The following is a 25,150-nucleotide window of genomic DNA, read 5'->3' as shown; positions in this document are numbered from 1 at the left end:
TAGTTGATTAGTTAGTAGCTATTTATTGGGTGACATTTTTAGTCTAGGAATTGTGTTAAGTGCCCTCTGCTACCCAAGAATGCACATTCTCCTTAGAGACGATGAACCCAGAAAAAGGACAGGCACAATTCAGTACATGAATTGCAGATATTATGTAATATGGAAAACAGAATGTCACTTGCTTGGCCTCAGTGTGGAAGACCAAGCTTCTGGAAGGACTTTCTGGAAGGGTTTGTGTCTGTAAATGGGTGTTTAAGTGAGTCAATTGAGGTGAAGAAAAGAGGATATAAAATCCAGAAATAAACAATAATAGAAGCAAGTATTGCGATTAAAAGTGTAGAAGGATGTTAGGAACCACAGTCATATGACATGGAGGGGGCAGAAGTATGAAGCAGGGAAGATGGGATCAGAATGACAACTTCAGAACTTTGAACTTTGCATGCACGGGAATATGTCAAATAGTTCCAGTTGGCATAAGTTACAGATGGCTTTTTCTTAGGACCACTATGGTTGAGCAGGAATTCTATAAAAATAATTAAACATCTCAAATGTACTAGAACTGACAACTATACCCAAGTAAAAGTATAATTTTAACCAAAATAGAAGACAATGGTTAATGTCCAATGAACCACAGAATACTGATACCATTCAAACTTGTGGTAATTTTCTGAAACAGTACATGTTAATGCTGTCCTTGTTCAAGCTGACTAGTATAAGTGAACATCTCAAGAGTGTCCTTTATGAAATCATACAGATGTCTGAAGATTATTGTTGTGAGATATTGGTACACTATGTGAAGATATATTGCTATAATTTGTTTAATAAAGAGTTAAATGGTTAATAGCTAGGCAGGAAGAAGTTAGGAGAGATTCCCAGGAACAGAGAGGACTCTGGGAGAAGAGAGGTGGGGAGACACCAGGAGATGCAGAGCAGGCAGGATGTGCAGGAGGAAAGGTAACAGCCATGAAACATGTAGCAGAATGTAGATTAATATAAATGAGTTAACATAAGTTTATACGAGCCAGTTAGGAACAAACCTAAGCAAAGGCCAAGCTTTCATAATTAATTAAAGTTTCTGTGTAATTATTTGGAGCAAGTGGGACAGAGAAAGTCTCTTTACATACTTTCCTTGTACCAAGTGTCAGCTGCTCAAGTGCTTGGCTGTACGGCCGGACTTTAAAAGAGCCATGCCTATCTCTGTATGCTGGCCCTACCTGAGACTACTTTCTCAGGCCCTATGTGGATACTGAGCCCTGGTACAGGAGGATTGTCTGTATTTTCTCAATCATGTTTTAAATAAATGCTGATTGGCTAGGCAGGAAGTATAGGTCAGTCAAGCAGAGAGGAAGTAGAGGTGGGGTGATGAGAACAAGAAAATTCTGGGAAGGAAGCTCATTCTTTTCAGTCCTGCCCAGACCACCAAAGAAGCAGGATGTGACTTGCCCCGCTGAAAAAGGTACTGAGCCATGTGGCCAACATAGATAAGAATAATGGGTTAATATAAGCTACAAGAGTTAATAAGTAGCCTGAGCTAATGGGCCAATCAGTTTTATAACTAATGTAGACTCTTTGTGTGAATTTCTTTGGGGGCTTACCAGCTGGGGGAACTGGGCAGGACAGAAACCCCAACAAGCAGCCCCTCATGTTACAGAGCCCTGCATTGGGTCTTTTTCTCTCCCACCAGCTCCCAAATAATGACACAGAGACTTTTTATTAATTATGAAAGCTTGACCTATATCTTAGGCTTGTTCTTAGCTATTTCTTATAACTTAAGTTAACCCAGTTATATTAATCAATGTTCTGCCACATGGCTCATGGTTGTTCCCTCTCCTCCTGTACATCCTGTTTGCTCTGCATCTCCTGATGTCTCCACACTTCTCTTCTTCCAGAGTCTTTACTGTCCTCAGAAGTCCCACCTAACCTCTTACTGCCTGGCTATTGACCATTCAGTTCTTTATTAAATCAACCACAGAAATATATTTTCACACAGTGTAAAATATCCCAAAACAGGTTATATATTAAAATCCACATTTAACTTTAAGTCCCAGATTCAGTGTGTCTTGAAAAAAAATCATTCCTGGATCAACCTGTTATTACTATATTACCAGATATGTGTGTGTGTGTGTGTGTGTGTGTGTGTGTGTGTGTGTGTGTGTGTAAAAGAGAGAGAGAGAGAGAGAGAGAGAGAGAGAGAGAGAGAGAGAGAGAGAGAGAGAGAGATACTGCTATGCCTTCAATAAATATTCCTGGTTGTTTTCTTAATGAATACAGCAATAGCCTTCTGTAGTCTCCCAGCACCACCAAGTCATGGCCTTGCCTACTACCTCACATTCCTAGAAGCAGGAAGATCTAAGAGCATTCTACAGAGGGAGAGACATCTCAGAGCATGACCAGGAGTTCAGAGGATTCAGAGGAGTAGAGTACTAAGAAACAGAGAGCAGAAATGGGAGAAATATCTACTAAATCAGGCCACATCCGACTTCCACAGAGATGTACCCCTTTCCCAGAATCCCCTATAGAGATACTGGAACCTGCCTTCTTCTCTTTTAGCAATTCTGATGGCAAGGACTGTCATTCAGGTCATGGGAAGGAATGACATAGCTGAGCATCTCCAGTCTGTAGGGTTGTCTGTGGCTAACATTCTTGGGCTGATGACACACTTCATAAATATATACATATATACAGCATCAGTCTGATTTCCTGACATCTCAGGCATCCCAGAGATGGGAGAAGACTGTGTGGGCTAGAGAAGCGAGGAGCAAGGCTCTGAAACGTGGCTGTGACCAGCATGCTGATGGTGCTGGTGCAGCGTTCTGCTTAATTGCACTTATCCTTCCATTGTTCCTCCCTCCACATCAAGTTGGGAGGAGACACTAAGCTGCCACTGCCTTGTGATATTCCACCCACATTGGCTTTTATCCATCCGACTATTTTTTTTACTGTGAATACGGAACATTTTAATGTCTTTGAGATGAAATGAATGAATAAATAAACAAATAATCTCTCTTGGTTTCCTTAAGCTCTCCCTTGAAATGCTGATTGATTCTTTTATTCCTTTTAGCTCTTGTTATAAGAATAAAAAAAAAAAAAAGAGTCTTCCCTGCATCCCATGGGTTATCATTGTTAGCTCAGGATATGGGTAGGAGTTCAGAAAATAAATCTGGGCCTGTTTTGTTCATTTGTTCTCATTTGTACATCTCTTTCTTTGCTCACCCCTGGAGGCCTCTAACTTCAGTCACTTCTATTCCTGTTATACAGAAGCCAGAAAAGGAAACCTTTTTCCTGTCTTTTCCTTTTCATGGCTCCCTCCAAGTAGGGAGAAACCCTGGCTGCCACTTCAGGTTCACAGTCACGGGATGAGGATGGGGGTGGCCAATATCCCTTCTCAATGAAACTGCTTCCAATTTACATATGACTTAACACAAAGGAGGATCAGCTTTAAACCTAGAGAATCTGAAACCCACTTTTTATGACTTGATAAAAGCCACTTCTGATATCTGGTAGATGGGTACCATAATCAGATCTTCTGTTCTTTGGCCCCATGAGTTTGATGAGGCCTCTCTGTCTTCTTCTGGCTCAGTCATGCTGTCCATGCCAGACAATTTCAACTGCTTCACCTGTCTGAAGAGCACTGCAGGGATGGGGAAGATGAGAAAGGAGCAAGCAAGGACAGAATTCCAGATCCCCTGGTGTAATTCCTGTGCTGTATCAAGACTACTTTATGCGTAGGTCTCTGTAGTCACCTGGTTTGTGGGTATCTGCAGAGTCTTCAGGAAGGCTGAAGAGGAAGCAGCTAGCAACAGAATGCTGGTGGGCACTTATGCTCAGCTATAACATCTGGTGTGTGTGTATGTGTCCACCCAGATTTACCTACACTCTTGGGGAAGGCATGTGGTTGCCCCTCAGCAAAAGCTTCGTGATTCCACCAGCTGAACTGGCCATAAATCCATCAGCAAAGTGTAAGACGGACATGACTGTGATGGAAGATGCTGTGGAGGTCAGGTGAGTCTCACTTCAGGGTGGCTTAGGAGGTAGAGTGACAAGCTACCTGAAGCTACCATAATTGGGGGGAGGGGACATAGAACAAGCTGAAGTTGGCAAACTGCCTTCAAGTTCCCCATATATACACAGCCAGGATCTGCTATTTATCTGGGTCAATATTGCATAACCCAAGGCTCATTCACTGGAAGAGGACATAAAATTAGAGTTTGTAAGCACTTCCCACAAACCTCAAGGACTGACAGGCAATAAAATGTTAATATCCATGCCTACATTCATATCTCCTTCTTTGACCAGGCATTATAACATTGGCTCACTTCCCAGATATGGTGAATGCCCATGATTTGTTAACTCAAGGCTTTGAGCATGGCTAATCTTCAATTTTTATAAAAGAGTGAGACCAGAAAAGAGCAGACCAGATTGGAAGACAAAAAGTAAGAACACTTGTTGCTTTTGGAATCCCTTGATTCCTCCATTGCTTCTTCATGCAGAGAGGAGCTGATGACATCATCATCCTTTGACAGCCTGGAAGTTCTCTTAGACTCCTTTGGGCCAGTGCGTGATTGCAGCAAAGATAACGGAGGCTGCAGTAAGAATTTCCGCTGCATTTCAGATCGCAAGCTGGACTCTACTGGTTGTGTGGTATGTCCATTCTTCTATCCTATAGGTTCCTCTATGGGGTGGGGATAACATATAATACAATTGTACAGAAGAAAAATGTGTGGTAGCCATGTGTGACTACCATCTAGCCTAAATTAAGAATTTTTCTCTTGATAGTAACAAAGAATCATGAAATACCCAAAGAGCATTACTAGGTGTTCTAGATCTTTCTAGAGAGACTTCCAGACTTTCCAGTCTTACAAGATAGTTGGTAAAAGCTATTTGAAAACTAATCAATTGCTTCCACAATTGTTGTTGGCTCCAAGACTAATAGCAAGTTTTAGGAGAAACCCACCTACAGCTAGGAATATGAAAAGAGTAAGCTATGCTGGAATGGTAGAGAAAAACATAAACAAACATGGCATCAGAAGTGAGAGAGATGGCTCAGCTGTTAATGGTTAAGGCTGGCAACAATAACAACAAAAAGACCCAAGTTTAGCTCTTAGTGCTCATGCTCACCTCTCCAGCTTCCACTCTAAAGGCAGGCATCTTTAGAGTTGGAAGTAGACCTTGTCTCCAGAATGAGTTCTAGGCTAGCCAGGACTACGTAAATCCTACATATTGTGATCAATTGGAACTTACATTAAGGAAATCCTGCTTCTCTAAAAAGTGGGCCTCTGTTTGTTTTCATATCTATAAACATATATAGTTTAAAAACAGGTAATATTGTTAACCAGTAAGACTTTGGGGGCTAGGATTACTCTGCTATCTCCCAGATTATAGATATGAAGACAATTCTGGACCGGGAAGGTAAATGGAGGCAGGAGCTGATGGAACCAGCAGGCTGGTTCCTTTATGTTGGCCATTGCTGTTTCCACTGACACAGTCATCTGTTTTTAGTACTACCTTCTTTAGAGATTTGGAGGGGAGAATCATGAACTATTCAGGAAGTTGGAGGGCCTTGGTCAGGGAAGGATGGCAGGGAAGATGTTCAAAGTGAGAACAGAGGAGGAAGGGAACATTCATTGAGACATGTAGTCTGCAATAATGGCCTGCGGGAAAGGACTGGGAACTTCCAGCCCTGGGAGTGGCTATGGTGCCCCATTTAACTTCCCATTCTGACAGCTGTGATGTGGGAGGGGACCCAGAGCACGGGAAAACTGTGAGGATGCTGAGCCAACACCATCTTTCACCCTCCTTCTTACCCAGATCTGAGCATCTGTTCCATTCAGGAATCTGTTAGGTCTCCATGGTGAATGCCTATCTGGTGTCCAGGGTGTAGTCTCCAAGCTGGTACCAACTAAGCTGCAGGCGGCAGGGGTCTGGCTTATATTAGAAAGAAGTAAACATGAAGAAAAGCAAATGAAAAATACATGGCAGACAGGAGGATCTGGCAGATACCCAAAGAGAACAAAGAACAGCGGGACTCTTGGGGAAATACAAAGGAAAGCACTTGTTAGTTCATGGCTTCCACAGGCAACCAGGATGTGAACTGATGCCCATCATTGCTCTCCTTCTTTGGCCAGTTCCACATACCTGAGTTTCCCAGGCGACAGTCTCACTGCTCAAATGAACTCCATGATGAGATACTTTTGTTTTTCTCTTTTACCATCTTGCATGCTTCTCTTTACCCTGATTTTAACCTTCTATTCCTTATTATTTTCTGAGGTCATTTTAAGTCCTGAAATTTGTGAACATAAGTGCACCTATGTGATCCTTCTTTGCCTACCGTTATCCACCCACATGTGATTTGAACATTCATATGCAAGAATTAACTCTCCCCTTCTTGCTACTACTTCGTATCAGGACCCTTCCTCCAGGGTGGGAGTTGCCTGTCAGGTGCCTTCTGTTGGCCACGCTTGGCCTTTCACTTGGCATGTAGCTGTGCTTGCTGATGGAGTCCTATAGTTTCCACATTGTGATCTGTGAGACGGAGCTAGCAGGAATAGTTCTGATGAATATGCATTTGCAGAATTGGAGCCACTGAAGAAAGTCACCCAATTATACCAGTACTGTATTAGCATAATTCTTTGAAGTCACTATTCCACGTGGCTCCCAGAGGGAAAAAGTCCAAACCGATTGGCAGACACATCCTATTCACTGTTTCTCATTGGCTATGAAGCATATGATCACTAAACTGAAGGATAGAGTATGTTAGAGCTCATTACGAGGCTTGTGACCCTACTGAAAAGATGACTAGGGATCTGACTTTGAACCTGACCCAACTCTACTGGGCAGGTGTATTGTCTCAAAGTCCTGGTGTGTTAGTAGAGTGGTCTTTCATCTGGAGGTGGGCTGGAGGCAAAGATAATCGGTACCCTCTGCAATTTGGGAATTGACACGCCTCTGCATAAAGACCCTTATTTTCAGTCTTTTGTGTGTTGAATGGAAAGACTTCCCAACAAATATATATTTTTATGAAAAGAGAAGAGCATGAGAAACCAGAGCATGCTGGACCTTTAGGAACCTGGAAGGAGTCAGAGATAATGGACTTTGAAGAAGACACAGCTGTGTGTTTTCTAATTTAACCCAAACCAGACAGGTAGGATTCAAGTTATGTCTATGCCATCTGCTCAAAGAATTTTAGAATGAATTCTCTCTAGGAAGGCTCTTTCAGTTATGCATCAACTCCCAGGGGTTAATTGCCTCCAGGTTGTTTATATAGTCTCCAAGAACAGGAATCCAATGCCTCTGAAAGGCAGAACCTTGTGCAAACCTTAGCATACCATTACAAAAATACAACTCCTCTCCACTAACTGGGGACTGTGAAAGCTTCCAGAGGATTCCCAGAGCATAAGGCTGCCCCCCTCCCCCGCCACTGATGGCCAGGCCTTATTCATTGTGTTCAAAGTTTCCTCCACCAGACACCTTCGAATTGCTGCTGGAACAAATCACACTGATTTCAATGACTTAAAGCTCTATGAGTGTATTATATTACAATTCTACTTGCAAATCCAGGGTGGGATTATTACTGACCTAAAATTAAGGCATGGTCAGGGCTGTCTTTTTTTCTGGAAGTCCTAAACAGAACCGATTCCTCTACCTTTTTCAGTTTAGAGTCCATAAACTTTCCTTAGGTCAAGGCTCTATTGCTTTACCTCTAACTAAAGCTAGAGAGACTGTATTTTTTAGCCATCATTCTGCAGCATATCTCTTCCATTCTGTGTCCCTCTTTCACTTCTAACAACTCCCTGTGATTACATCAAGCCAATCTAAATAATCCAAGATAATCCTCTCATCTAAAGATCCTTGATTTAATCCTATCTGTAAAGTCTTTTTCTCCAAGTAAGGCTAGATATACTCTTACATTTATACGATTGTATTACAAACAAATTTGGATGAACCATTCATGAGTAATGGCAGTGGAAATTGAGTAGACATAGCAGACAGAACTCCAACCTGCCCCACCCCAGCCCCAGTTTTCCTGAGGGCTTCCATATCAACTATTATGGTGTGTGTGTGTGTGTGTGTGTGTGTGTGTGTCTGCATTCATGCCTTCATGTAGAGGCCAAAGAGAAACATCAATTGTCTTTCTTAATCACCTCCTACCTTATTCTTTAAGATGAGATCTCTCACTAAACCTGGATCTCAGGAATTCAGTGAGACCACCTTGACAAAAGCCACAAAGCCCCAGAGATCCTTATGTGTATATCTCCCTGGTGGTGAGATTACAGATATCCGTATAGACCAGGTCTGTATTTCAATGCGTGTTGAGAATGTAAACTCACATCCTCATGCTTGGGTAGCAATCACTTTACTGTCGGATCGCTCCTGCCAACCCCCTTCATTCTCATGAAGCCTCCCTGCTGAGGTTCAACATAAAATGTGCCGCGAGAGTTAGACAATTACTACCGCTGCTATACCAAAAGTAAAGGAAATGGGAAAGTCTCATCTGCAGGCTCACACCCATGCTGAAAATGCCCAACAAATGCTTTTGCTTTGTAAGACATTGAAATAGACGGGATAAGTAGAGTAAGTAGACCATGACCATGAAAGGAGCAGGGTCAAGAGCCCTTCATTCTTGTATGTGAAACTCATGACCTTCCCTGACAGACCATTATGTCCTAATGGCTGCTGAGCTGCTCAGCGACTCCGACATCCTTCCTCTGTGTGCTGTCCACTATGGTTTCCCATAACATGTGTCATTTTACCATTGCTAGAAAACGAATGTGCAGGGAGCTTACAGATGAGCATCTCTTCTTCTCTCTGTAGGACAATAAGTAAATGAATACACTTCAGAGATTTCTATTACTTTTTTTTTTTTTTTGGTTTTTCGAGACAGGGTTTCTCTGTGGTTTTGGAGCCTGTCCTGGAACTAGCTCTGTAGACCAGGCTGGTCTCAAACTCACAGATATCCTCCTGCCTCTGCCTCCAAGTGCTGGGATTAAAGGCATGCGCCACCATCGCCCGGCTTTCAGAGATTTCGAGAGAAATTGGGGCAGGAAACCACAGCAGTCTGAAATATAAATTTAACTCCATCATACTTTTCCCCTTTGGAGAAGCCTGCATGTCTTGGACCGGCATGTGAAAGCCTATCAAGAAATTGTGGAAATCATCACTTGCAAAAGGAGTGAGATTGTCGCATAGAAAAAAAGAACCCATTTCCAGTATAAAATGTGGCCACATGCCTTATGAATCATCCAAGTTCAGTGAGGCAAGCTCAAGTGCTGATCTCTGTCCCTCTTCTCCCAGGGGACACGAATAAGCGCATGCGTCCATCACTCATAGCCATCTGCCAACAAAGTGTCTACTTTGTAATCTGAAACTGAGGTATCTGTGGCCTCCAATTTAGTCTCCTAAGTAATTAATCAACTAAAACTCATTGATAGAAAAAGAGGGGGAAAGATGGCAAAGAAAAAGATTTGAATGGGGAAAATCATTTTAATCTCATTAGCAAATTATGCCTTGGACCAGTAATGAGTCAAGAAGTCATGAACACCTCATGGAAAGATGATTAACCTTGTGTATTTTAGGGGTCACTGAAGTATGAGCTCATTTATTAGACCTTCCTGGTGGGGGAGGGCTATGGCTGTAAAAAATGGACTTTTTAAGTCTGTACTTCATAAAGTCCCTGGGACTGCTACATATAACCTATGCAAAGTGGGGTTAATATATGACCTTGGGGTTCTCTCCTGTGCAAATGGTTCTCATTCAAGGACCAAATGGAAGGATTATCCACAGCCAGAAAGAGAGAATGCCCAAGACTTGCCAACAGAAAATGCAACTTCTATAAACAAAACTCCCCACACCCCGTGGCTGGAAATGCACCTACTTCCGGAAGCAGGACCACAGTTGGTTGCAGCCTCTTTATGTTCAGATCAAGATTTTGAGGAAACCTGAAATTTAAATGTATAACACAGGGAAGACACGTGAGAAACCAAATTTATTCCATAGATGCTTGAATGATTACCTCCCTAGGGAATGGGTGCTCCGGATAAGAGGTATGAAGAAATCTCAGTTTTTCATTTCAACATTGTTTTTTCCTGGAAATATTTCTAAAATGCTCTGAACTGCCGCCCCAGTTAGTTACAGTACAATAAAGATAATTGCATCCTTCTCAGTGACTGGAGATCTTGTTTTGCCTTCAAGGTCATCACTGTAGACAGCTTGCCGTGCTTTCTGCTAAAATAGTTCCACTAATAACATGGGGTGTGTGTGTGTGTGTGTGTGTGTGTGTGTGTGTGTGTGTAAAGATTGACATAAGGAAAATATTAGGATAAATCTATAAGTCTATAATTCATCCAAGAATATGCATCAGAAATCACTTCACATAGTCAAATAGCAGATCTACAGGATTGCTTTACATTGTTGACACCTTGCCTTTATTTCTTCCAAGGAATCCAGATTTTATCACAGGTGCACAGCAAAATGTCAGAAACACATACAAGCTTTGGAGTCAGACAGATCTAGGCCCAGAGTTTGTTTCTGCCATTTCCCACCATGGCAGCCTTAAACAAGGTTGTTTTTCTGATCTACCCATAAAATGGAGAAGGTAAAGTGTACCTGTGTTGTTGGGACTACAGAAAATGCACACAGATAAAAAATGGACCACAAAAAGAATTGCCTAATTCAGTACAGCTATGGCTAGTAATTTAGCTTTACTTAGAAGAAACTCCAAAGTGGACAAAATAGCAGACACCGTCTTCTCTCCAAATCTTTGGAGAGAATCTGATATCAGGCGGTCAAGTAGGAACAGCTATGGTCATCTTGGCATTAGGGCCAGGCCAGATGTGACTATGCCAGGCCTAGGCATTCTGAAACAAAACCGGCTCCTGTTTCACTCAGTGAAGTCTTTGTCAAAAGTTGTGCATGATGGAGCATGCTGAAAAACAGCAGGTGGCTGAGGAGCTGGTGCGTCTTGGCTGGGGACTGATAGAGCTATCTGGTGTGAGGGTTGAAATTATGTTAAGTTGGATTGACAGGACAACGGGCTTTTTTTCTGCCTGGTGGCTTTGTCAAAGGAAGGAGGGGAGAACAACTCCTGCCCACCAGTACAAGACATTTAATTCCAACAACACTGTGTGTTTCCATACCCAAACCATGCCTGGGCAGTCACATGGTGCCTAAGCCAGCCCCCTCTGGTGACACATCTGGCCTAACAGCTGGGTGGCCATGGAGCTTAATGGGGGGAGGGACTAACAGATCGTGGGGTGCAATCCTCAGCTTCTTCATTTGCTTGTTTGCCATCATAACCATTCTGGAGAACATCTGGGCGTACACAGCAGGGGGTAGCCCTTGGAATTGCCTTTAAATGCTGCCACCTTCCAGCTTTCCATCTGCCTTCTTGGGGAGAGGGGATGGACCAAGCTGGGGGCCTGGCAGGTTGGTGGGGAGAATTTGTTTGGGAAATTGCACAATTGGTGTCAGTAAACAGTGCATATCCTGCTGTGGTTGTTGACTGGAGAAAGAGTGGGGAGGAGAGGTGGCTTTTCAGAGACACATCTGCTTAAACACTAAGCTCTGTGCTGAGCCAAGGTGTCTGGCGGAAGAGAGAGGGGACAAGCCAGGTAGTAGGGAGTGAAGGGAGATGATGTTACACTGCCAAGTTTCAAAAATTTAGTTTGGGTTTTGAAGGAGTGTCTTGCAAGATATAGATAGATAGATGATAGATAGATAGATAGATAGATAGATAGATAGATAGATAGAGAGACAGATGATAGACTGGTGATAGATAAATAGGTAGATGATAGATACATAAATAGCTAGATAGATGATAGCTACCTAGATAATAGATTGATAGATGAATTAATAGATGATTGATATATAGATAATAGATATGATAGATAAGAGATAGATAGATAGATAGATAGATAGATAGATAGATATAAAATATAATCATTAAATTCCTGAATTTGGGAACCAAATCTGGACATACTCTCAGCTCTGCCCTGCTCTAGATGCATGAGCCTGGCCTTCATGTACGCTTTCCTATGCCTGGCCTTCATGTACGCTTTCCTCCCAGCCTGTTAGAATCAGTGTTAACATTAATGTATGATGTCTTCACACGAGCACAAGGATTCAGGTGACAAAACTTAAAATATAATTTAAAAATTAAAAACAGGATTTTAGAGATTCTAGTGCACTATCAGGGGTTGCCTTGTCCTTGAATGAGAATAACACAGGAAGTTGTGAGAGAAGGGAGCAGAGACTCAGTTTCAGTTTCAGCGACTAGGTCTGTCACTCGATGTCCCAGTCTGACTTAGAAGATGATAGAGCCACTGAATCAGGAAACCACAGACAGCCCACCAGGGATCCAAGTGTGGACCTACTTGAAACAGCTGTGATTCTAGGAGTTCAACACTCTGTGCCTCAGTTTCCTCATATGGGTTACACGTCTCACCTCACGGACTGTTCTGGAGGTTGGTGTCTTAGGGTTTTTTATTGCTGTGAAGAGACACCATGACCATGGCAACTCTTATAAAGAAACATTTAAATGGAGCAGGTGGGGGCTTACTAACAGCATATCATCATATCGGGGAGCACAGTGGAATGCAGGCAGATGTGGTGCTGGAGCTGAGAGCCCTACATCTTGACTGAGAGGCAACGGGAAGTTGATTGGCTCTCACACTGAAGCTTGAGAAAAGAGACTTCAAAGCCTACCTCCACAGTGACACACTTCCTTCAATAAGGCCACACCTCCTAATAGTGCCACTCCCTTCGGGGGCCATTTTCTTTCAAACCACCACAGTTGGACTAGACAGTGAGGTAAGCCGTTTGTTGGGGTCTGTGATCTTTACCAGGATCTGAGGTTTCTATGATTTCCTCCTTTGCTATCCTCCTTAGGAAGTTGACTGGGGACAATTAGGACAGAAGAGCAAATGTTCCCATTAAGACCAGCTGGCCAGATTCAACACAGCCTCAGTGAATGCTCGCGTTACAGGTGTTGTGGGCTAGGAGGCTTCCAAGGGGAATCTTTGAGACAGCAAGGTGATGAGCCCAGGACATCACACTCCTCTCCAAGTCTGTAGGAAAGTCTCCTTCCAGCCTCAGACTGGAAGCCCTGGCTCACTCCATTTCCCCAGTGTCGCCAGCTGGTACCAGCATTGATAAAGTGCCCTTTTAATGTGAGTTCAAACAGCACCGCCGCTCTCCCTAGTCCCCAGGAATCCCTGCTTAATGCATTTTAAATCCTGGCCCATCACTTCTGCTCTTTTGCCAGCCTGAGGTCCAATAGGGAAGCAGCGCTCTTCCCTGTCTTACCACGTAGCTCCATGCCAGCCTGCTCAGAGCCAGAGGCTTAATGCAAATGTGTGTGAGTTGTGCCCAGACAGAAACAGAAAGATGTCAAAAAAATAAAAGGCCTTTTGCTTTTAAAAGGAGACGAAAAGGCAAAAGGAAATCCATAGATTATTTCCCAGGGGTAATAGTTCCACATGGAGCGTGTCAGCGACTGTGCTTAGCTCTTCTGTTTTACCCTCTTGAACGGATGCTTTCTGGTTGTGCCAGTGCCCGTCAGGACTCAGCCCTATGAAGGACAGTTCAGGCTGCTATGACCGCCACATTGGCGTGGACTGCTCAGATGGTTTCAACGGAGGCTGCGAACAGCTGTGTCTCCAGCAGATGGCGCCTTTTCCAGATGACCCCACCTTGTACAACATCCTCATGTTCTGCGGGTGAGTGAGCATCAAGGGACCTTTGGTGCTGCAACCCCAGTAGGTCCTTGTGAATGGACTGGTCACTCCTAGACCCTAAGGAGAGAGTCGGTAGCACTTCGATAGTCTAATTTAGAGGAACCTTACGGCAAGATAGTCCAGTAGCTACAGAAATGCAGCCTCTGGCTTACCCGAAAGGAACAATTAACCACATGGTTTACGTACATCGTTGCCCAATTAAGCAAGGACGTTCCAAGCTTTGCCTTCGAGGAACTGTGTTAATGATGTGTTTTGTGAAGGAAACTGTTCCCGCGGTCCAAAATTTGAGAAACTACCAGATTATCAAGGCGGGGAAGGAGTGTTTCTTAAAAAAAAAAAAAAAAAAAAAAAAAAAAAAAAAAAAAAAAAAAAAAAAAAANAAAAAAAAAAAAAAAAAAAAAAAAAAAAAAAGGAAGCTTCAGGTTCTGCTTGCAAAGTCCCCTTATTTTGCAAAGCCCTCCCTCCTTCCACTAAGTCCTTAATTAGTTCCTCTCGGTTTAACGCTTTTCCTGGGATCAGCTCTCCCCCACCCATGTGAGAGAACGGGTTGGGCAATGCCACCCCGTCTCACAGGTGAAAAAAGGAATGGTTAGTGGGGTGATCCATCTCCCTGGAGACTGGAAAGTTAGTGAATGGGAAGATTAGGAGCAGGATCCAGGCCCTTTCTGACTTTTTAAAAGCTCTGCAGTTTTCTCAAAATTTAAATTTGTATCGCTGATTGAAATTATATTTAAAGCCATTCCATGCTATATTTATCAAGTAAATAAAGATTTAGCCAATTTTGTTATGCCCATAGATTGCTTGTCTATCTTTTGTTCCCTCCCCACCCTCCCTGCTTCTGCCCCCCACACTCCCACCCGACCCTGTTGCTGCAAGTCGTTTGGGGTGCTCACACATCACCCTGACCACTAGGCTGCCGAAGAAAGTAGCATCTAAGTTCATGTCTTCCAGGCTCTTACCAGCTAATAAGCTTGCAATGAAAATCAATGTTTATAGTCATAAAACTATGTTAGGGGCTTACTAAAAGCCGGTGCCTGCTGAGTAACCATGAAAAGATTTCTAGTGCACTTGTAATGTTATTTTATTGTATTTTATCTCATTTCTTTGCAATTGAGCAATTTTCGTATTTAGTTTCTTGTAAAATCCCATTCCATAAATAGAAGCTTGCTCTAAATTTTAATGTTCTCTATAATGTGACCATTAAGGGTGACCCACTTCAATTAATGGAAGAGCAGACTCAGTCAAAGTTACATCCTTTTTTCTTAACTGTATATACATTTCATCACCCGCTTGTGCAGAGAACCTAGTTAGGTGTTAGATACAAGGGGAACAACAGGATGTCCAGCCTGGTCTCCCCTCTCAAATAAAAAGAGAGAGAGAGAGGGGGGGAGAGAGAGAGAGAGAGAGAGAGAGAGAGAGAGAGAGAGAGAGAGAGAGAGAGAGACTTGCTGTGCAATATTTTGACAGAAAAATGAGAAATGGAGACAGACAGACAGATAGTTGTCAAGATGTTCAAGATGGACTGATATAGAATCAGTTTTAGCATCCACCACCCAGACTCTGGTTTATGTGGCTAGAGGAAGAAGTCATTCAAGGTCTTGTCCCAGACCTCTTCTGAGTCATGGAGGCAGTCCTCCATGGGTCTTGAATCAAACCCATTCCCTGGACAAAAGCCATGACCTCTTGCTGGACTTTCTTTCTGGTTTTGGTTGGTTTTGGTACACGTTGATTAGTGTTATCCAAGGCACTATCTATAAGTCATCCAGATCCATTCTGATTTGAGGTTCTTGCACAGAGAGCAAAGCACATGCACTTGCAGTTAAAATGCTCCATTCACACCTGTTCACACCCCTGTATAAATGGGAAATGGAAATGGGGAGGATTAGCAGTTAAGGTCCTTTGCCCATGGTCCTCATTTGCACCTCTGCTAATAATAATAGCAGCATTCAGCCAGCAGTAGCTCTACATTCGGCATGGTGTAAGTTCTGTAGATTCAATATACGAATTAATTTCCTCAACACTCTAGTAGAACAGCTACTCCTCACACCCTTCCTGCAGTTTTGGAAACAAAATCTCACCAGAGTTTCGTCAGCCGTTCCAGAGTTACACCGTTAAGGACAGCATTCACGTTGCTATAGCATTAGGTCTCACTTTTTAAAACTATGATCCTTTGTTCCTCTATAAAGGACTGAAGCTTTTAACTTATCACAGTTACTACAGATAGTGATAATTGATGTGTTCAGTATCATAATCATCTTACAATTTTAAATTTGTTCTATTTTTAAGCAGGGAAAGAAGTCTTTTTAAAAAAAAAAACAATGACAACCTTATTAAAGAATTAAGTCTTACTTGAGTTAGCAAAAGTATCTTACTCATAAAATAACTACAAACAAAGTCCAATTAATGACTTATGAGTGAGTCACTGACCCATGATTACCAAATTAGTATTACTTTCCCATTAGAGCAACACAATGAGGAAAGTGCCCAGGAGGCGATTGCCGGTTTATGGAGCACAAGGTATTCACACTGTGCCCTGTCAACCCTGGGTGGAGGGGCGTTTGTATGAGTGGCTGGTTTGTTTGTTTGTACTCAAACAGAACACAGCTAGACGATCATCAATCTTCCTCATTTCTTAGTCGACTTGCCACAGGACCAGATTAGAGAGTTATTAATTTTTTAAGCACACTGTCATTCTTCTGCTGCCTAATTGCCCTACAAACAACCGCGGACGCTCACAGAATATTCTTGAGAAAAATGCTGCCATACCTTCCACTTCCGTGTGTTAACTCACTTATACGCTGATCTCTAATTTCTACTTTTAGAAACCAGAGGGCTAGGACAGGTAGATACTCTGAGTCCAAATTATCATCTGAGGGAAAGTAAATCATATGATATGGTCATGATGGAAAGTGACTCCGTTTATAGATGGAAAAAGCCTGATTTTTAAGAGACCCACATTGAATTGGATTATTCCTAGTTCGGGGTCATCTAACATTTCTCCAGCAACATTGCTCCCACATTTGATGTGCTGATTTGCCCAGATGACTCACCGACAAACAACTTAACTTGAGTTCTCTCTTCCATTAGGTGTATCGAAGACTACAAGCTTGGGGTGGATGGAAGGTCTTGCCAACTTGTCACTGAGACCTGCCCAGAGGGCGGTGACTGTGCGGAAAGCAGAGAGGTCTCCATGAACCAGACTCTGTTTGGGGAAATGTTCTTTGGTTACAACAACCAGTCCAAGGAAGTAGCTGCTGGACAGGTGCTAAAAGGAACTTTCAGGTGAATTTCATATGCGTAGAGCTGACTTTTCAGGAGTCTTAGTAGCTTCCTCTCTGAAAAGCCTTATTCTCAGCATGTTGTTTATCTTGGATCAGGGTGAAAGTGATATAACTAAAAAGGCAGATTGTGTTCTTGCTCATAATCCTATTCAAGTCTACACTCTGCCTTCAAGAATCCAAGAAGCATGCTGGGTGTATGGTAAAACCTTAAGCAAAATCTTACCTTCAGGATTTCACATTGAAACCAACCCAAAATGTGCAAAATTCCTTTTGACTTCCAAATCTTAAGTCCTGGCTCGTGAGTGGATCTAGAATGGCCATCCTCAGAGCATGCTCAAGAGTCTTGGATTTTGCTGGACCTTTGGGGAGTACTGAAGTCCTACCTATTAGAAAGCTAAATTTCTTTCTTATATTTCAAGTAAAGCAACATGTTGTAATAAGTTGGATTTAGTTGTGAGAATCCAGTTGTCTTCTATTAAGTCATACATTTAAATATATAAAATAATGCCAGTGCCCTTTTCCCATAAGGCAGGCTGACACTATGTGTTTATTGGTATTTTAATAAGAATTGTTAAATTTTCTCTTTGAATTTCTAACATGGTAAATATTGATGTTTATGATCATGGTCAAGTATTTGGGACATTTAATTATTTTGACGATTATAAAGCACCCCAGAGCACAAAACCTTTGAACCATTTATTTAGAAAAATCTATGAGAGATTCTCCATTTGACCCTCGTACATTTTCTTCATTGCGCTATTTGAAATTTCTTAGAAGCCATCGAAATTTGCTTTCCACGAGATGATGATGATTATGACAATGGTGATGTCAGTATTCTAACATAAAACACAGCCTGGTAGCCATCTAAGCCTATGCTCTTAGGAACAAATTGGAGGCAAATTTTCAAGGTAGTTCTTATACTGAGCTCCTGCTTCTGTCATGGCCAAGAGACTTTGCAAGTATTTTCCATTTTCATCAACGGAATTGGGTTTCCAGAGCAATAAATGTGATATCAGAATTGATTTTGTGATAACCAGAGCCTTCTTTGTGTTCTACGCATGCAACTCAGAGTGTTGCTATCTTTAGAGAGGAAGTCAGAATGGAAACCTGGTGTGGGGGGAAATGTTCTCTACCCTGACTACAGACTTTTCCAGTTGATTAGCATCTCTATGCTGCCTTTACTTCCCTTATGCATAAGCCTAACTCATGTCATATGTACCGAATGAGTCTCAAGGTGAGGCATGGCTTTTGGACCAGAAAGACCTTTGGCACTGTGTTGAAATATGGACTGCATGCCGAGGAGTTCCGTGGACACTCGGAAAGCCGTGGTCTGCTCTGTTTCTAGACAAAACAACTTTGCTCGTGGTTTAGACCAGCAACTGCCAGATGGTCTTGTGGTTGCCACTGTCCCACTGGAAAACCAGTGTCTAGAGGAAATCTCGGAGCCCACCCCTGACCCTGACTTCCTGACTGGTAAGTGTGCCTTTCTTTATGCAGCCAAACCCATAGTTTCTTAAAATCATGGCATTTGTTTTACTATGCTTATTTTTATTTCTAAGTGAGTCGGTTCACTCAAGCGTGAACAATTGGTTATAAAATCAAATATTATTAGGATTAATTGTTAGTAAAATTGTCAATATTCTCATATGATTACTACACAATGGCTGTGATTATTTCTCTTGCTAAATTTTATAGAAATTCTTCAGGGGTGGGGGAAATGCCATAATGAATGCATATGCATCCAGGCAGAGAGAAGATGGAGCACACCTATCCCCTAAATATGCATTATATGGTGTAGTTGAGTTCCCTGCAAAAAACTTCTGGAGCAGTGAGATAAGACAGAGGCTTATGGAGTTTTGTTGTCCAGTGACCCTGTGTTTGAATTTAGCTCTGATGTGTGAGATCCTCTTGATCCCTCCTCGTGTGAGAAGAGGCAATAAACCCTGCCTCTCTGTTCTTCATTCCATGGTTCCTTCTCTTGACCTATACAGGACAGAGATGTAGCTTCACTAGCAGAGGCGGGGCCCAGAGGGTAGGCTGTTTCTTTCTGGGCCTTGGCTTCTGGACAGATCCTCTATGAGCTAAGAAGGGGCTTCAGGAACCCCGTAAACCCTAGAAATCAGTAACTTGGGATTTGGCATCACTTACTAGAGCAATATGCATGATCTCAATTTCATTGATTATGCTTGTTTCTTCATTATCCCTCTACTTAATCATTCTGTCTTTCTTATTCTATACTTTCTGTCTCTTTCCCTCCATTTTTAAATGAATTGTTGAACAAAAGCCTACAATAGACACCAGGAGTTAAAGAAGTATAGTAATTATTAGCGTGGGCCTAGAGCCTGGCAGCTGGGATCTGCTCCTCACTGGTCTAAGTTCCAAACAAGCTACTTTACTTCTCTGAGCTTTGGTTTCTTTTACCTTAAAAAAAAAAAAAAAGTGTGTTATAACATTGTCTTCCTCATAGAATTTATATGAGAGACAACACTAATGAATGTGACTCCTAACACATTGTGGCATTTGTATTAGTTAACTAAATAAATTCACCAATGAAAAGTACTGTTCAGCATGTGCAACCTGTGGCTGCATGCGGAGGTAAGCGTGACCTAGCACAAAACGATAAGCATGCTTAAAACACCATGAGATATTGTGGTGGTTTTGTTTCCTTCTTCCCTCCCTCCCTCCCTCCCTCTCTCCCTTCTTCCCTCTCTCCCTTCCTCCCTCCCTCCCTCTCATTCTCTCTCTCTCTCTTTCTTTCTTTCTTGTATCCTGTTTCTTGAGCATGAGCTTTGTAGATGATGACGTTGTTTCTCAACAATGTCATGTCTCAATATCAAAAGTTTGGCCACATCTTCTATGTGTCTTCTCTTTAGCAGAAAAGGAAGCAGTGTAAAATAATAATGAAAAATAGATACATTGTGGTCCTTCAAGGAATCTTTTCAAATCAAAAATCAGTTGTCTGTGGAAAGCTCTGACTGCACACACACACACACACACACACACACACACACACACACACACACACAGGATTAACATGTAGACTCAGGAGTGCTTCCTAAAAAAGCATAGGTCTCCGACAGAGCTTCCATTTTGTTTACTAAGAAGCATCCTCCTCCCTCTCCCTTCCCTCCTCTCCCCCTTTCCCTGTGTGTGTGTGTGTGTGTGTGTGTGTGTGTGTGTGAATTTAAAAATGAGGCTTGGGTGCTGGCACCTACAAACAAGGAAAGCTCCATGTTTCTAGTGAGCTGCTTGTTTAGAGACCCACCAGCCGCACCCCACATCTGTGGTTCAGTTTGGAAGGGAAGATTGTCCTGCACTGACCAGGCTAGGAGGATGCCTAGAGCAGCCTAGGATGGTGCCAGCAGCATTTCGGGAGTGCGGGAGATGGAGCTGAGACATCAGAAGCACCTGTACTTGAATCCACATCTTTGAGATAAGGAAAATCTTCAATTATGTTCTTTGCCACAACAGAATTAAATTTACCCACTATGTTCCTGTTGCCCTCTTCATGTGCCTTAAAGTTTAAAATGACAAGTTGAGGTCCTTCTAATCTGCCTGATTCCCAGATAGAGTGAAAGTTTCCTAACCTGGTGGCTTTTTTTTTTTTTTATCCAGTTTTTAACCTGTTTGGGGTAAGCAGAGCTAGTTAGTCCCAGTTAGTGTCTTTTTGTGATAAAGCAAAAAGGAAACTCTCTTCCTTGTGTCTTTAACCCAGAATCACTAGAAGGACTGAGAAAGAAGTGACTGACCAAATGCCTTCCATCTTCTCTGGCCAGTCCTGGTAACACTTTAGTGATAACTTTCCGTGCAGTGGCACAGTGAATCATGCGTCCTGTCACACTCTGTGTTGTTATGGGCCATAATCCTCACGAGCCTACAAGCTTGAAGGGTTTTAGAGCTGAAGTGATCTTCAGAATTTTCTGTCTCAGCATTTCTAAGCATTTTTTGCTTTGTTATTTTTTTTCATAAAAAAAATCCAAGTTCTGTTCATAAAGCAGTTCTGACTTCAGATATGTTCAGGAAACTGCATGTGGCATCTTCCTCTCAGTAATTCCCACCACCTTAATATGAGAAAGCCTGCAGGCGAGAAATCCCTTCCACTTTATTTAACCCAGCAATTCCCAATCCTATTGAACTAAAGAATCCTTTGCACGCAGACCATCTGGCGGAATTATTAAATACCACACTGGAAATGCTGATTTATAAATCCTCCTCGGCCGCTTCAGAATAACAGTTAAGCTTCCCAGGTCACCTCGTTGTCACTCGTTGCATGGAAGTGAAGAAAGGCCAGCCAATGGAAACAGCTAACAGCTATCTATTCCAGGCTGGCGGCAGCAAGAACAGAGCAGCTATCGTGTGCGTTTTGGCACCGTCTCAAAGGCAGAATGGAAAGTAGAAAATCTTCATGATGAGAAAAGGGCAAGGTCACAGGTGGGGTTGCCAGCTGTTGACTTGGGAATACTGTAGGAAAGCTAACTGGAACCTTTGTCACTGGCTATGGGGATGCATTAGATACTCAGTCTTTAATAAGATCCCTGGTGTTTGGATGACATCGTTGTGGGGACAACCATTAGGCTTTTGGGGCAGTGTGCTAGGAAGGGTCTGGCTTTCCACACCCTGACTTGTGGGTTTTAGGTTGGCTTCCTGGATGGGGCAATAGAGATAGTGGGCTGATGGGATAGTTTTCTAAGCAGCTGCTGTAGATTTGGGGTAGAGTTCTGCTTTCGTATTGTTCTGTTTTCTGTCCATTTGTACACTCTTTCAATCCCCCCCTTCCTCTGCCTTTCTCTTCTAGTCTCTTCTCTCTCCTCCCTCTCTTTTCAGATTATACACAGGTATGTTTGGCAACTCTGTCCTCAAGCATAGGTTAAAAATATAAAATAAAAAACAGCATCCATTCTCAAGAAAACACAGCCAGAGACATTTTGTTTGGGAAAAGAATCCATTTGGTATAAATGTGTTCGAAGATGATAATAGAATAAACCTGACTGCATGTCAAGGACACACTGAGAAGGAAACATGACTCGGCTAGAATTATGTACTTTATCCTTCCTTTGTAACTAAGGGGGAAATTATCTATAAGTAGGTAGAAGCAGACACTTTCCAAGCGTTAACCATTATGTAACCACTCTTCTGACTGCAATGAGGCCTAAGAATAGTCACTGGAATTGTGTTTGGCTGTTAAATACCCAAATCTAGGTAACTCATCCTGGGTAAAGGTGAGACACCAATATGCCTCCTGTCTCCAAACATCCATGCCTCTTACTTAGTCTTAGATTCTCCGTGTTGTTCTGAAATAAAGTCTATAAAGTCACAGCAATATATCAGTTAAGAAATGCCAAGTTTACATATGTATGGGTGATGAGAGAGAGAGAGAGAGAGAAGGGTGGGGAGGGAAGGAGGGAGGGAAGAAAGGAGGGAGAAGAGAAAGATGATAATGTCACAGGGACATGCATGCACGTGCTTCTTTATTTTCCCCAGAAAGGGATTTATGCTCATGATTTTATTCTACTCTCACCACCTACCGGTGTAGTAATTGGGATAAATGCACTCAGCCCCACTTTTCAGCTCTGAAAACAGAAGTGCTTGCATTGCTTGCCTAAAGCCATTTGTACAGCTACTTGAAATCACAGAATTGAAAAGGAAACCCAAAGATAATTCAGCCAGGCCTCTGATTTTGCAGATTAAACACCCAGGAACCAAATTATCCCATAGCCAGGTAGCCAGACAGAGGCTACTTGGGTTGTGTGAAGAAAAAGTGACTGACATTTAAAATACTTTTCTTTCTGAAACTTCCAGCTGGAGAAACACTGTGGAGCCCAGGTCGCCTGGCTTCTTGTCTACTTTTTTTCTGACTAGGACACAGTTCAGTTAAAGGGATCCAACAGTACCCCATCCCCTGCCCCCGCCCCGTCATGTGTTGAAGATCTTTACTTGTTTTATAAATAGGCATTTTCAGATAGCAACAGAATGGATGTGCGGATGTGGACACCGTATTCGAATGGCTTTCCACTGCCATACGTTTTCTGTGCTAACGAACTGTGCCTTTAAGATAATGAAGTCTTCCCTTTGTTAAGTCTGAGTTTCATTTGTGTGCCTTTGAAGCCAACACAAAGGTCAAAAGCCAAGTGTGCAGTCATGTGGCTGTCATCACAAAGCTCATACCTTGAAAGATGAACACTTAAAGGGAACCAGTGAAAAAATCTCTTTATCACATGAAGCTTCTCTTGATTACCTGAGCTAAAATTTAAGCAATTGCTTCACCAAGCAACTTTGCTTGACCTTTCTTCTTTTTACCTTACCAATAATTATTCCCATATGATTCACACAGAAATGGAAATTTGGTAATTACTCGCCTAATTTGATCAGAGTTGACAAGCAGCTAATTAATCCTGCCCACGTTTCATTCAGTTTTGGTATTAAGTTCGTTGATTTAGTTTCAAAAAGCAAAGCCAAAAGGGTGGAAGAATTGACTGTGTTTGTCTGTTCCATTGCCCTATTTGTGCACCCACAGTCTATGCATCCTGTATCCTGTATAATATATATATATATATATATATATATACATATATATACTTCCTTTATGTACTGTGTGTGTGCACATATATGCACATGTATAAGTGCACATAAACATTTCTGTAGTGTATATGCATATATGATGTGTGTATATATAAAATGTTAGACACAGAAATGAAGCTAAAATTGTTCTTTTACAAACTTGGGAAGTCTTTATTTTATTTCCCGTGGCTTATTTATTTTGTTTCTATAGAGTTATATATTTATAGAATTGACTGGAATTCAAACAGGGGAACTCTTTCAGCTCTTAAGGAAGAGCAGGTCATTGAGAATGTGCAAAGGCCCTAAGGAGGCATGTGCTGAGAGGACCTTGGGCAACAGACTTAGCTTCTCAGAACCTGGATTTTCTCATAGCGAAAGGTGAACCTTAAGTGTGTATCCTATTGCCTGACATAGAGGTGGCACTTGCTGTTTGGCTGTCACTACCCTTTAATGACTTAGCTACCCTAGCAGTGTCCCTTCTGGTAAAGGAGAAATAAGCATTATCAGCCTCAGAATAATTAAAGTGTAAATACCAAATATAAATCAGTTAATTCAGACAGAAAAATCAATGTTACAGAATGTGTTGGCTGAGTCAATTGCTACAATTATTAAAGAGACTAAAAATCAGGCCTTACAGTAAGTCTAGAGTTGACTATAAATGTATTGTTTGGATATTACAACAGAATGAGTAAGGAGCCTGGTTCTGGGTTCAGGCACATTTGGGAACCCATCTTGTCTTACCTAGTTTCTTGGGGACTTTGCATATAAGCACTTAGGGTCTCAGTGTCTTCACTTGGCAGGTGCAGATGTTAACACCTATAGCATAAGGATCAAATGGCTTAACATATGCAAAGTGCTTAGCAAAATGCCTGACAGAAAGCAAGAATTCAATAGGCAATGGTTGTTACAGCTAGGCTTCGAGAGTCTCTTCATCAAAGAGCATTTCCTAATTTCCTCACCACTACATCCTTAGCTTAATTGAACTGGGTCATGCTTTTCAACCTGGGACCTGCGAGTCAGCCCACAAGCTGACCTTTTGTCTCCTCTGTCCCCAGGGATGGTGAACTTCAGTGAAGTGTCTGGATACCCTGTACTACAGCACTGGAAAGTTCGGTCTGTGATGTACCACATCAAACTCAATCAAGCAGCTGTCTCTCAGGGTAAGCAAACACTAGAGCAAGCCCCCACCTCCGCCCTCCCCCAGGCCTGGGGATCCTTCAGCTCAGTATTGCAGAAGCAGCCTAGCACACAGCCACTGTATGAGCTACACAACCAATGCACTCAGATTCACTCTTCAGAGCAAATGGATAGAAAGAGATTCTTTTTAAAGCACAGATTAAATTGGAAGGGGTATCCTATACTATAGAAGAGGCAAGACTGGAACCAATAAAAATATCATTTTTTCCTGGGGTTATCCAATATTACCTGAGTACTTTTTAAAAGTAGACTTTGAATAAATTGTCAGAAAAAACATTTGAAAGAACAAAAACACGATTGAAAGATTTCATATGATGAAAATCTGAAGAAAAGGGAGCTAGAAGGAGGGAAGAAGGAAAAAAGGAAACAACATATATCCTAAAC

The 25,150-nt window shown here is 42.1% G+C and overlaps 1 protein-coding gene across 1 annotated transcript in view; it reads left to right on the top strand.

Moving 5' to 3' along the window:
• Positions 1 to 25,150, top strand: part of Astn1 (astrotactin 1) — a 342,711-nt gene that overhangs the window by 239,123 nt on the left and 78,438 nt on the right. The window contains exons 10-15 of the mRNA XM_050135418.1: positions 3,865 to 4,002; positions 4,491 to 4,641; positions 13,546 to 13,712; positions 16,818 to 17,012; positions 18,357 to 18,484; positions 24,625 to 24,729. Coding sequence (XP_049991375.1) covers positions 3,865 to 4,002; positions 4,491 to 4,641; positions 13,546 to 13,712; positions 16,818 to 17,012; positions 18,357 to 18,484; positions 24,625 to 24,729 — 884 coding nt within the window. The remainder of the gene's footprint in view (positions 1 to 3,864; positions 4,003 to 4,490; positions 4,642 to 13,545; positions 13,713 to 16,817; positions 17,013 to 18,356; positions 18,485 to 24,624; positions 24,730 to 25,150) is intronic.

This window comes from Alexandromys fortis, unplaced genomic scaffold (assembly GCF_014885135.2).
Source record: "Alexandromys fortis isolate MF-2015 unplaced genomic scaffold, M_Fortis_MF-2015_v1.1 scaffold_21, whole genome shotgun sequence".
NCBI lineage: Eukaryota > Metazoa > Chordata > Mammalia > Rodentia > Cricetidae > Alexandromys > Alexandromys fortis.
The sequence above is the reverse complement of the archived record's forward strand: the minus strand, read 5'-3'. Positions and strand labels throughout refer to the sequence as shown.